Genomic DNA, 12,534 nt, shown 5'->3' with positions numbered 1-12,534 from the left:
CAGCAGAGGGAGAGGTAGAAGCAGTCTTCCCACTAAACAGGGAGCTGAACTTGGGGTTTGATCCCTGGGATCATGACCTGAGCCAAAGGCAGATGACCAGGTGCCCTCAAAAAATATTTTTAAGTGGAGGATCCCTGGGTGGCTCAGCGGTTTAGCACTTGCCTTTGGCATGGAGCCTGCTTCTCTCTCTGCCTATGTCTCTGCCCCTCTCTCTCTCTTTCTATATCTATCATGAATAAATAAATAAAATATTAAAAAAAAATTTTTAAGTGTTAATGCCTAAGATTGGTAAAGTTTAAGAAATATACTAAAAGGAGTAAAATAGGTATACATACTAGCAATTTGGCAGTTTGATGGTGTGTTTAGGATGTTATTCTAAGGAAATAATCAAATAGGTATGAAAGGATATATGCATAAGGGTGTTTATTATAATATTTATACTTTTCAACATAAAAAATTTGTAGACAACATCCATCTATAGAGGCAGCTTTTTTTTTTTTTAAAGTAAGCTCTGTGCCCAATGTGGCTCCTGACCCTGAGATCAAGACCTGCTTTCTCTACAGACTGAGCCAGCCAGGCGCCCCAGTAGAGGGTTTTAAATGAGCAGAAGTTATGAAAATTTCTTAAAATGTAATAAAATGCAGCCAATAAAAATAGTAGTTACAATGACTAGCCCCTTTGTCCCAGTGACCATCACTTCCTGCCTGGATTACTCCCTGCTTCTAGTCTCTTCTCATTTTCTACACAGATGCCAAAGGCAAATCTAATCATGTCACTCCTTTGCTTGACACCCTCGTGGCTGGTCCATGTAAAAGCCTATAAAGTTGGAATCTCTTCTCTCTTCTCTTCATAGTCCAGTAACATAGGACTCAACATGCTCCTTGGCTGGATGTTGTGCGTGGTTATTCTCCCTAATAATTCAGCATTCCACTGAGCCCCCCCTGGGTAGTATCACCCTCCTCTGTCTTCTAACAATATCCTTCACTACTTTTTTGGAGCCCTTACATAAATGTTATTAAATGTTGTTTATGTAATCATTTAATATACTGTTTCTCTCCAATTATAAATTCCAAATAAAATAATCTGCTTAGCTAATATTTTCCCCATTATACCTAGAATAGTGCCTGACATAGGTGTTTGATGCATTTACTGAATGAATGCATGAAAAGCAAGCTACAAAATATACAGTGTGAGCCCAGTTTGGTTAAAAAGGGACCAGACTTAAGTGGTTAGTACCAGATACAGAAACACTACTTCCAGCAGGTGCATGCTGGCCAGGCTCTTCCCCGAGAACAGAAGGATAATGCTGGGCAGCCCGGGTGGCTTAGCGGTTTAGCGCCACCTTCAGCCCAGGGCCTGATCCTGAAGACCCAAGATCAAGTCCCACATCAGGCTCCCTCCATGGAGCCTGTTTCTCCCTCTGCTTCTCCCTCTGCCTGTGTCTCTGCCTCTCTCTCTCTCATGAATAAATAAAATCTTAAAATTAAAAAAAAGCGGGGTGGGGGATGCTTTCTTCTGAGGGGGCAGGCTTCACAAAAGGGCAGGAGCTTGCTGGGAAGAACAGAGCTGATGGAAGTGGTGGCCTCTGGGGCTACTCCCCTTCCAGCTCCCTGGGCAAGAGGCTGCTGGAAGAAGGAGGTGTGTTTCCCATGGACCACCCAAGGCACAGGTATTGGAGAGCCAAAAGATGAGGGCTGCCCAGGAGGTTCAGCTGGGGGGTCAGACTCAGAGTTACTGGGAGATAGGCCTTGGGTTGCACAGCCCCAGGGGGCAGAGCTCATGGCCAAGGCCTGGCATTTCCCAGCCAGAGTAGAGTCAGGATTCACCCTAAAGGGCAGTAGGGAGAAGCGATGGGAGACAGGCCACTTCGCTGGAGACTGTGCTTGACGTTGACTCCTTCCGCTGGGGGAGGGAGGATGGTCTATATGCACAGATCTCTCACTGGGTACTTGTTCTTAAAGACAGCTTCTTAGCTGTGTGAGAACTGGAGGCAGAGTCGGGTGGATGGGTAGCTATGCTGCTGCCTCGGTTGTCAAGTTTGACCTAGCTGGTTTATCAACCATCTCAAAGATTTGTCTTTTACGATGTCAAGTTCTTCTGCTCATCTGGTTCCTGAAGGTGGGCTCCCATCCTCCAAATCACCACACCCATCCCAGAAGGTGCCAGGCCAGGCTCCGGGCACCACTCCCCTCCCCTGCATAGTAGCATCTTTAGTTCCCTGCTTGATTTCAGATTTAATGTTTGTCACTGTGAAGACCCACCACTCCCACATGACACACAATCTCCTTGGCTTCCAGCCAAGGGCCCTGAAGTCCTAGAAGAACCTTCTCTGCCATCCCTCAGTGGCCCAATAAACAGTCTGAAGGAATGAATACATCCATTTATTACACTTTCCCATGTGCAAGACCTTTGATGGAGTGTCACAGAGGCCCTTATGGGAGGGAGGACTGGGGCAAGGACCTGCCTAAGAGTTAGAAGCAGGTTTAAAGTCTAGGCTTTCAGTTTGCTGAAAGAGAGCCACTGAAGATTTCAGAAAGGATGTTAACTGGCCTTAACCTTGCACCATCTTGGGGATGACATGGCAGATGGGGAATCAGCCTGGAGGTGATGCTAAGTGTTGAATATGGTGTGATGGTGGTGCTATTAAAGATTTAATGTTGAGTAGATGTAGGTTCTGAGCCAGGGAAGATGGTGGCACTTTATCAGTTAAGACTGAGTTGGAAGAAGAACAGAGCTCACACTTTCGGTATGGGGGGAGGGGAGGAGAAAATAAGTATTCGAGGGAGAAGGTGCTCAGCGGCTGCTGCTTTCTTGGGGCAGGTGACCAAAGAGGATGGCCATTATGCTCTATCCCTGATGCCTTGTTTGGGGAGGAGCCTCCACCACCATACAAAGGTTTTAGCTTTGAGTCCAGGCTGAAGCCGAGAAAAACAAGGAGAAAGGAGGAGGAGCCAAAAAAACACCTGAAGTAAAATCCATGGGATGGGGAGCTAGAAGGCCCCCTTCAAGTAGCTCAGGCCTGGCAGCTTGTGCTGGGCTTGTGGAAGATTCCCTCTCACAGAGGCTAAATAACTCAGAAAGCAAGCCCGAGCACGCACAGGGCTCTTGTGGGTCTGCGGGGCTGGGTGATCAGGGTCAACCAACAGCCCCCACTCCAACCAGACTCAGGGGCGTGCTGTCTTCCTGAGTGGGTCCGCTCAGGTCAGGAGCACACACCCCAGCTGGTCCAGGTAATGAGTCTTCACCCTGAGCGCCACCTAGTGGGACCCGTGCAGGCACAGTCCCGCAGGCCGAGGCTGCCCCCTGGCGCCGCATCACTCTTCCCAAGGGCTCATGTCGGTGTCGATGGCCACGCAGTTGTATGCCGCATAGCGGAGCTTCTCCTCGCACAGCTTGGCACTGAGGGAGACAGGGACTGGGTCAGCGCCAGGCGCGGAGGTCTTCCATCACTACGAGGCCAGGGCTTGCGGGGCGATGGGTGATGGGGCTCTAGTTTGTGCACTTCAGGACTGGAAGTCCTCCTCCATTCTGGGAGGCCACTCCTTCCCCCACTCCTCACTCTCTAGGCTTGAGCCTAGGAAACCCACCTGGCATAGTGCGGTAGGAAGAGTGTGCTGGAACAAGTGGAAGACTCAGGCAGCGCATCTGTGGTTTCGTAGCTGGGGGTGTGGGGGGGCCACAGATTAGGAAGAATTGTAGGGATGCAGGGTAGGGTCTGTAGGGTCTGATGAGTAAGCGTGTGGGTGAAGGCAAAAGCCAGTCACAGTCCTTTTGGCAACCAACCCGTACCCTGTTCCCTCCATACTCACCCCAGTTTGTCGGGATAGATGTAGATCCGTGCAGGCAGACGGCTGCGGCCAGTGACGAAGCGCAGGAAGCGGCTCCGATCCTCTGGATGGAGAAGGAAATCTGTGGCCACACTAATGGTGATTGGGGGGGGGGGGGATTTCTACAATTTCTACCCTGCCTCTGTACCCCACAAGTGGATATGAACCCAGGCATCACTCTCTCCTCTTCCACTGACCGTTGGTGAAGTTATTCAGTGCTTCCCAGAAGTACTGCACCCGAGTGTCAGATGGCTCGAAGTCCTCAAACCGGGCTGGGGACAAGGTCAGAATTTGTTCTCAGGTCCCAACCTACTAGTCCTCAAGCCCCATCCTGTGCTACTCTGCCCCACACTCACTGAGCTTGCGCAGAGCATCCACAGTGACCTCTGGGTCTCCGCACACTTTCTTCTCCAATTCCTGCCAGGTCAGCAAGTCCAGCACAGCCTGTGGCACCACCTTTAGCAGACCTGCCTGCATGGCTGCCACCTGGGGAGAGGGGAGAAGGCCTGGCTAGGGAAGAGGGTACAACTCCCAAGTCAGTGTGTGGCGGGGGTACTTGGCCTCCGCTCATAGAGATAATGGGGGACACGATCTGTGCTCAGCACTGGGGGCCAATCTCTGACCCCACAGATAAGCAGGAACGTAAGGCAGAGGAATGGTGGGACCAGGGTTCTTGGGATTGGCTACTGGTGGCTTATCAGGCTGGGCTCTGCCTACTAGCAACTGTGCAAGGCTCTCTGTCCTCCTGGCCTTTGCGTAGTACCTGCTCCTTGCTCTCTTCTAGCCGTGTCTTCTGCACCAGTTGGATGAAACGAGAACGGTCCTCATATCCCACCACGATGCCTGCACCCCCAGGGATCAACTCTACTACTTGCTGGTCACTTAGTACGGTGGTGAATGTCAGCTCCTTCCCAAATTTGAACTCAAATGTCTCCTTGTCCATTCCTTCCATCACTTCCAAGAGCTTCACCTGGGGGTTGGAGAGAGGCAAGGAGGTCAGCCTTTCATTGTGGAGACAGTCCTTGTTCTCTCTCAAGATGTTCACAGGGAAGGAGAGGCAGCTAAGCAAGGCAGTCTCCATGCAGGCAATGAAGGCAGAGAGGGTGTACGAGGGCTACGAAAGCATCAAGACAACAAGCCTAGGCTGCCAGGGAAGGTGTCCTGGAAGAAACGGCATCTAAGCTGAGACCTAAATGACAGCTGGGAGTTTGCTGGGCCTCATGGAGAGATAGAACACCTTGAAAAAAGGTAAAAAGAGGGCAGCCTGGGTGGCTCAGTGGTTTAGCGCCACCTTCAGCCCAGGGTGTGATCCTGGAGACCTGGGATCAAGTTCCATGTCGGGCTCCCTGCATGGAGCCTACTTCTCCTTCTGCCTGTGTCTCTGCCTCTCTCTCTCTCTCACTGTGTTTCTCATGAATAAATAAATTTAAAAATCTTAAAAAAAAAAAAAAGAGAAAAAAGGTAAAAAGAGCAAAAAGCCTGGAATCTGTTTGGCTGGAGCCTGAATGTGAACCCAGTGACCAGAGATACAGAGGTCATATAAGGCTTACCAGGTTCTGCATTTTACCCTAAGCCCAGGGCAGAGCCACTAAAGGGTTTAAACCAGGTGGGGAAGGGAATGAAGTGCTCTGACTGCTGGTGATCAGATGGGTAAGAATGGTAAGAATGGAGATAGGAACACTAGCTTTGCAGTCAGTGGTTGTCTCAGAAAGGAAGGTGGCCTGCACCAGGACGACAGTAGTCAGATGGAAGAAATGGACAGATTCCAGAGGGAGATGTGACAGGGAGTAGGAGGTGAGGACGGAGGAGGACTGGAGGATGACACTGAGGGCCTTGGCATGGGGCGGGTGGATAGTGGTGCCATTCTGAGACAGGAGCCCTGAGGGCAGTAGAATAGGGGGGTGAGATAAAGAGTGTGCTGAGCCTGAGGCTCATCTTGGGGCAGATGTCCAGCGGGCAGATACATATATGGGTCCAGGCTTAGGAAAGAAGCTGGAGTTGGAGGTGAGGATTTGGGGAATAAAGATAGTAGTTGAAGCCGTGGGAATAGAAGGAATTGGCCAAGGAGCATGTGTGAGGTTAGAGAAGGTTCAGGATACTCTTGGGGAGCAGCAACCTTCAGGGGCTGTGCAGAGGAAACAGCCCTACTTACCAGCACAGAGTCCACGGCCGGGAAGTCTTTGCTCCAGCTCACCTCCTCACCAGAGAGCTGCTTCCACACGAAACCAGGCAGAGCCAGCACCTATGGGACAAATACTACCGTATTCTCATCTGGGGCTGCCCAGGTTTAGCTGGCCCTTTTTCTTTCCAGGGGCCAGGCTGGTGGGAGGGAGGTGCAGATTAGACTACTCACCAGGAATTCCTTACCCCGAAGGGCAGCCCCCATCAGCTGTCCAATCCACTCATATTTGGCAAAGTCTCGGCAGGAGGGGTTGGGCACATACATGTCCCGGGCCTCACCAGTGCCATTGCCCTGCCCCCAAGACAGAGCTGTCAGCATGGTGTGGAATGGACCCTACTTTGTTGCCCCACACGCTCCAAAGGCTTGCCTGCACACCTTCCACTGGATGCCCTGAATGATCTCTCTGTCCAATCTGTACAATGGCTCCTCTTTCCTTGTCTGCCCAAAGGCTGCCCCAGGCAACTTGGTCCCTCCTCTGCCTCCCCTCCCCCCGCCCAGTTCAGCACCTGAGAGGTTTGCAGAGATGAAAACAAACCACTTGAGAAGTAGGGATAGGAAGGTTACCTGGTTAGCTGTGCGCACAAAGAAGGGCAGAGGCACAGGGGTGTCTGCTGAGCTAGGGCACAGCTCTTCTGACATGTCTGCCAGGCTATCCCGAAAACCACCCCCTGAAATGACAGATAGATGCTCTCAGCTGGGGTGTTCAAGAGCCCCAGCACCCATAAAACGGTCCTCCACTTTGGTTAGCTGTGACCCAGGAAGCCTCCACTACTCTAAACAGGGCAGGACCCTCGTTATCCTTCCTCAGGGCTTTACCTTGGTCAATGATGCCTTCTGCAATGAATTTACACTCCCACCACTGGTCATAGCGCATTGGCCACCTGTAAGAAGTGTGGGTCTTTGTCACCAGGCTGGGTCAGGGTTTAGGACATTTCTCCAGCTCAGACACCAGCCAGGAGTAGGGGCTAGAGAGGGGTAATGGGGAGGGGTTACAGACGCGGTGTGCAGGCATATATATAGTTTATGCAGGCCCAGCACAAGTCCCTCACCCGCATGTCATACCTATAGTCCAAGGGCTTTTCATACTTGTCAGAGGGCTTGAGGCCTTCATAAACCTGGGGGCAGGGCAAAGGGAAGGGAGTTGTAGGAAAGTCTGTGTCAAGATCTTGCTTCACTCTGGCCCAAAGACCTTCCTTAGGTTCCTCATGGCCCAGCCCCTAGACCCTTTAGTGACCCTCCCTTAGTCTGACCCCAGGTAGTCCAGACCTGGGTGAAGACTGCGTTCTTGCAGGCAGGGTCCCTTAAGGGGCACGCACGATGCTCCATAGCGAGGCGCCGGTTGATGTACAAGCGTGGCATGAAGCTGGGCTTGCTGCTTTCTGAGTCACGTAGGCACTGGGCCACCAGGCCTGGCCTTTGGCGTGACAGCAGCAGGAACTGCTTCACTTGCTGGTGAGGAAAGGTGGCCAGAGAAAGACTGGCAGGCAGTTAGTGTCTGTCCAGACTCTGGAAACTTCCTCTATGCCTGGACCCAATTCCATGATTCCAGTCCATCTTACTCCATCCCCCTACCACCCTCCCCCTTCCTTGTTTCCATCCCTCCCTTAGTCCAGCCACCAGGGGGAGCTTTCTAAAACAAAAAAATCATACTGTCATTACCTACTTAAAAGCCTTCCAATGGCTCCTCTGACCTAGGACATAGTTCTTCCTTCACAGCCTGGCCCATAGTGCCCTCTGCTATCAGGGCCTATTATTTGCCTACCACTCCCAGCCTCATCCCCAAGTCATACTCACATCTACCTGTGTGCTTCTCTCAAGTCACCTCTAGTGGCTCACAACTCCCAGTATGCAGCTTTCATGCAACCTCCCCTGTCTATGTTGTTACTTCTCACCCCCCAGCTCTTTGTATTTCACATACTGGCTGGGAGAATGGCATCCCAACACTAAACTTTAGCTATTTATGTCCAGCTTTCTTCCTACATTCCTAGAGCCCAGCAAAGGCCCAGGCCTAAGGTAGGTTTTAAGAACTTTGTAGAAGAGAGAACACTTGCATGAGCAGAAAGGAGGAGCCCACTGCTGACACCAATACCAGGTGGGCCAGACTTACCTTAATCTCACTGAAGGTGCCCAGTGTGTGGTCCCAGGCAGGTACCAGGTGGTGCAGGACACTGTCTAGGATCTTTATGAATCTGGGATGAATGGGTAAAGATAATGCAACTAAAGAGGGTGGTATGGATTTAAGATCCCTTCACTCCCCAACACACAAGGACAGGAGGAGGCAGGGCCCTGGGGATGCTCCGACCCTTAAAGTGGAACAGCTCACAGTATAGGGCCTTGGAGACCTCCTTCATACCAACAAATGAGATTCAGGATTGGGGAAGAGAAGGGCCTGGCAGGCCCAGGACCACAGCCACCTCTGCAGGAGAACAGCTCTGCGGTACAGTACTTCAGGGTCAGTGCCTTCCAGACGGGGATATCGCACCAGACTGGTTGGCTGGAACAGGTCTGCATTTAACCCTAGTTCCCGCTGTCTGGATGACTTGATCTTGATCCCTCGAAGACGCACGTCAATCCCATCATCTGGGGGAGGGAGTCAGGATGAAGTTACTTAGGACACCTGCTGTCTCCTTGACCCTCAGACCTGAGAATGGCTCCTTAATGCTCAGACCTTAGCCCCTAAAAACTCGGGACCTTTGAGATCCCCTTGTACTCATCTTACTCTGATTATCATATTCTTTGCTGGTTCCTCCATCCATCGCTATCCTATTGGAAGGCCTGAGGATCCCAACTCAGTTCCTTTTCTAGATAAGCCCAACCACCTCTATGGCTTTAAGGCAGGCCTATACCTGGCGCCTCCCACTTGGCTCAGGCCCAAAGCTTCAACTCCTGGAGTTAGTTCAGCTGTCACCTTCATCCCAACTCCAAGCCCATTTCTTCTCCACACTCACTGCCAGCTAGCCAAAGTCTATACACTGGGGCTCCACTCCCTCCTTATAGCCCGAAGCCCTACCTCGGCACTCGACAATGCGGATCTCGATGACTGGGAGGTGAACGGTCATGTCCTCCAGGACACAAACATCTCCGATCAGGGTCCTGAGGAGATGGATGTGAGGCACCTTGAGTACCCTTTGCCTTCATGCATTGCTAGGCTCTCATCTGACCTTATGCTTCCAAGTGGGGCCAGGCCCCATTGCTAGGATCATGCCCCATCTCCCCTCCCAGACCAGCTTGCTCACTCACTCATCAATGCTCACGTCACTCAGCTTCTTCAGGTTGTCCCCTTCGCCCCCATAGATCACCACCCGCTTAGGCATAAAGTTGTCATCTGTAGTATCCACTGTGAGTAGCAGCTTCCTGGATGGTCAGAGTATGCACATGGGCCTCTGTACACTTACAGGCATGAGGCCTACCCACTCCGTCCTACCTCAGAGCCCACTCACTTGACAATGGTGCCCTTTTTCATGGTAAGCCGTACCCAGTGCTGGCACTGGGACCCATCACTCTCCCAGTAGGTGTCTGCGTTGCTGTCTGTCAGGCACGACACGTTGAACTCCTCCTAGGGAGGGTAAGAGAGGTGGAGTCGGTGTTTATCCCACTCCGTGCACTGCAGAGTGTGCTTTGGGCCAGGGAGCAAAAGAGAGAAAACACATGGAGCTGGGTTGAAAGCGCAGCTGGTGAGTGGAAGTGTCTAGGGATTCCTATAGAACTTCCAGAATGGGGTGCTCGACTGAGTCTGGCGTGTGGGGTTTTGGCCCTGGCCTAAAGGTGAGGGTTCTGGATCTAGCAAGAAGCGACATCTTGCTTGGGGTGGGAAGAGTCCCAGAACCCACCGTGTAGGAGGAAACGTCTATGCTCTCCACATACTGCTTCACGCTACCCAGGTTCTCATCCTCCTTGCCCAGGTGGTCGTACAAGAAGTGGATCAGGTCCTCGTCGCACTCGTAGGTCCACGTCGGGGGCACATAGCTAAGCAACCCCAAGTCCCTAATTAGGTCAGGCCCGGACCCGGAGGTTCTTCCTCCCTATCCCACTCCGGTTCACTCACAGTAATCTTTGTACAGCTTCCGTGTACGCCTCGGCTGGCCGGGGCCTTGATCCAAGGCGGTGAGAATATGTCAGGTCCACCACCTGTTCCCATCTGCGGGCACAGAGTAGGGGATGGGGCCGGGAGGCCTCGGCGGTCAACAGGACACCCCCGGAGAGCTGCCCCCAGCGTTGACTCTCCCCAACCGTGCCTCCAGAAGCTCCACCCCAGGCCCATTCAGGGCCCGCCCCTTCCTCTCCTCATCCCAGCTCCCAGCCGGTGCCAGGCTAGTTTCCGACCCTTCCGGGCCGTGCCGCCGAGCAGCCAGCCTCGGCCTTTCCAGTGCAGGACCTGAGCACCGGTCGGTAGTCCACGCCGAAGAGCTGCTGCTGCCGCTGGAGGTGGTCTGGGGTGTCGATGGGTACGAGGCGGGCCCCGCCCTCCGCCGGGCGGCACACCAGCAGCCAGCCCTCGTTCAGCCCGCAGTCGCCCAGGTGTTCCGCCAGCTGCTCCTGCCGAGACGCGCACGCTGGGGACAGCCGTCGGGGCCCTGCCCAGCGGCCGGCCCGCCCTGCCCTGCCCAGCCCCAGGCAAAGGACGCGGAACCGCGCGAGCGCCGTGCGGGGGATGGGAGGGGAGCCGCGTGGGGCGCCCCCGGCGCGGGCGGTACCTTGGTCAGCTTCACCCACAGCCCGTGGCCGTTGCACAGCTCCTCGCCGGTAGTACGCACGCAGGCGCCGCGCCGGAGCTCAATGCTGTCGCGGGCGGCGCGGAGCGGCCCGGAGCCGGTTCCGGGGGCCGGGCCCGCGGCTCCCACACGCAGCCCCAGGCCCTCCGCCTCCCACACCGGCAGCAGCACGCGCGACGGCCCCGCCGGGTCCTTGTAGAGCTTGTAGAGCACCTCGCGTGGCACGAAGGCCAGCGCCGCCGGCAGCGGCCGTCCTGCGCGGAGGCTCTGCGCCGCCTCTGCCAGGAAGCGCACGCGGCCCAGCAGCTGCCGCGGGGACTCGAGAGCCGCGCCCGGGCCGGGTCCAGCCATGGCGAAGCGGCAGACCAGAGCCCGCGGCGGCCGTCCGGCTCCGGGAGCCGCCGCCGCCGAGGCCGACCGAGCTTCCCACCGCCTGCCCCGCCTGCGCCGTAAGTCCTGGACTAAAGGCACCCCGCGTGCTCGCCGTATTACCCTGTGTACTCGGATACGTCAATGTGTTACAAACCGATGTGCCTCCTACTCAGCCAACCAAACCCAAGTCCAGTAGTCTCTGGCTGATCGGTCTCTCCCTGTCTATCCTCATTGCTGCTGCCGTTTTTTACCCTCATCGAACCACCATCCTATCTAGCCTGGATCATTGCAACAGCCATTTTTCTGGCTCTCTGCCCTCTTGTTTTTTTTGCCTTCCCACCGCGAGTGCTAGACATCCTCTCAGGCTCCTCCTCATCCTAGGGATAGTGGTGCTAAAATGTTTGGGAGAATAATCCCCTCCTCGGGAGTCTTGAGTGGTTCGGGCTTCATCCCGGCGGCTACTCCTAATTCTAGGGCACTGGTGATCATGTTCCAATTTCTCTCAGTAATTCTGAACCAGATGAGAGGAAAGGTCTGATGTGGGAAGATAGGTTCAAGGTGGCTAGATAGGATGGAGGCAAAAACATGGACAGGAGCTGTTGATGAAGTATAATCATGGGGGAAAAAGGAAACTTTGTCTCCCCTGCAAACAGTTTTAAAAATGTTTTATTGGGATGTAATTCATACTCCATATAAGTCACTCATTTGAAGTGTACAATTCAGTGGTTTTTGATATATTAGTTTTTTAAAATTGTGATAAAATAAGTGCAACAAAATTTTTGCCATGTTAACCATTTTAAGAGTACAATTACCTATTTCCAAGACTTTCTCATCACTCCAAACAGAAAGGCTTTCTCTTTAAGCAGTAAAGAAATGCAATAAATTAAAAAAAAAAAATGGCTGCCATGGTAAACTCCAGTCTACTTTCTGCCTCTATGAATTAGCCTATTCTAGATATTTCATAAATGGACCCATATAATATTTGTCTTTTAGGGTCTGTCTTATTTCACTTACAATAGTATCACAACAATATGATAGCATGAATTGAACTTAATTCCTTTTTATGGGTTGACTAATAATCCCTTTTACCTATACCCCATTCATCTGTTGATGGACACTTGGATGGAAACTTTGTTTTGATATAGTTTTCAAATAATCAAAGTTACCAAGAAAGAAATAATATATGATCTCATATCATTTTGACAGTTTCCCCCTTTTTCTTTTCTTCCTAGTAAGTTGGGAACATAGTGCCCCTCTTCTCTTCTCTCTGAGCTATTTGTATGCTACCATGCTTCTACGGAATAAAGTGGACACATTACTCTAACGAGGGCCCCCAGGACCTGGACCCTGAAGACATCTAGAGCCTCTTTAATTCCACTAGGTTGATTTTTCTGGTTTCCGTAATAGCCATTTGTTCTTTTGCATCTTCTCTTTGCACGTG

General features: G+C 52.6%; 1 protein-coding gene across 5 annotated transcripts; it reads right to left on the bottom strand.

The window, feature by feature from the left end:
• Positions 1-2,365: 2,365 nt before the first annotated feature.
• On the bottom strand, positions 2,366-11,100 carry HECTD3 (HECT domain E3 ubiquitin protein ligase 3). 5 transcript variants are annotated; one of them, XM_072772437.1, is made up of 21 exons: positions 10,704-11,098; positions 10,385-10,545; positions 10,055-10,147; positions 9,840-9,975; positions 9,450-9,565; positions 9,250-9,363; positions 9,020-9,102; positions 8,424-8,589; positions 8,117-8,198; positions 7,276-7,458; positions 7,072-7,124; positions 6,826-6,890; positions 6,574-6,677; positions 6,181-6,300; positions 5,980-6,069; positions 4,591-4,797; positions 4,184-4,313; positions 4,025-4,099; positions 3,810-3,920; positions 3,588-3,659; positions 2,366-3,399 (listed from the first exon to the last, which is right to left on the bottom strand). In XM_072772437.1, exons 1-21 carry the CDS (start codon positions 11,070-11,072, stop codon positions 3,332-3,334), a joined length of 2,598 nt encoding a protein of 865 aa, XP_072628538.1. In that variant the 5' UTR covers positions 11,073-11,098; the 3' UTR covers positions 2,366-3,331. The 5 variants fall into 5 exon arrangements, with proteins under 5 accessions (XP_072628538.1, XP_072628539.1, XP_072628540.1 ...); XM_072772438.1 differs by having other exon boundaries at positions 3,810-3,891; positions 10,704-11,095; XM_072772439.1 differs by lacking the exon at positions 3,588-3,659 and having other exon boundaries at positions 10,704-11,100.
• Positions 11,101-12,534: the final 1,434 nt, after the last annotated feature.

Source organism: Canis lupus, chromosome 13 (genome assembly GCF_048164855.1).
Source record: "Canis lupus baileyi chromosome 13, mCanLup2.hap1, whole genome shotgun sequence".
Lineage (NCBI taxonomy): Eukaryota > Metazoa > Chordata > Mammalia > Carnivora > Canidae > Canis > Canis lupus.
The sequence above is the reverse complement of the archived record's forward strand: the minus strand, read 5'-3'. Positions and strand labels throughout refer to the sequence as shown.

Excerpts from the sequence above, each read along its gene's own strand:
- HECTD3 (XM_072772437.1), bottom strand. The coding sequence starts at position 11,072 with ATGGCTGGACCCGGCCCGGGCGCGGCTCTCGAGTCCCCGCGGCAGCTG. Across the intron at positions 10,148-10,384 it reads GACTACCGACCGGTGCTCAG|ATGGGAACAGGTGGTGGACC; the intron begins GTCCTGCACTGG and ends CTGTGCCCGCAG. Across the intron at positions 4,100-4,183 it reads GGATGCTCTGCGCAAGCTCA|CCCGGTTTGAGGACTTCGAG; the intron begins GTGAGTGTGGGG and ends CCTTGTCCCCAG.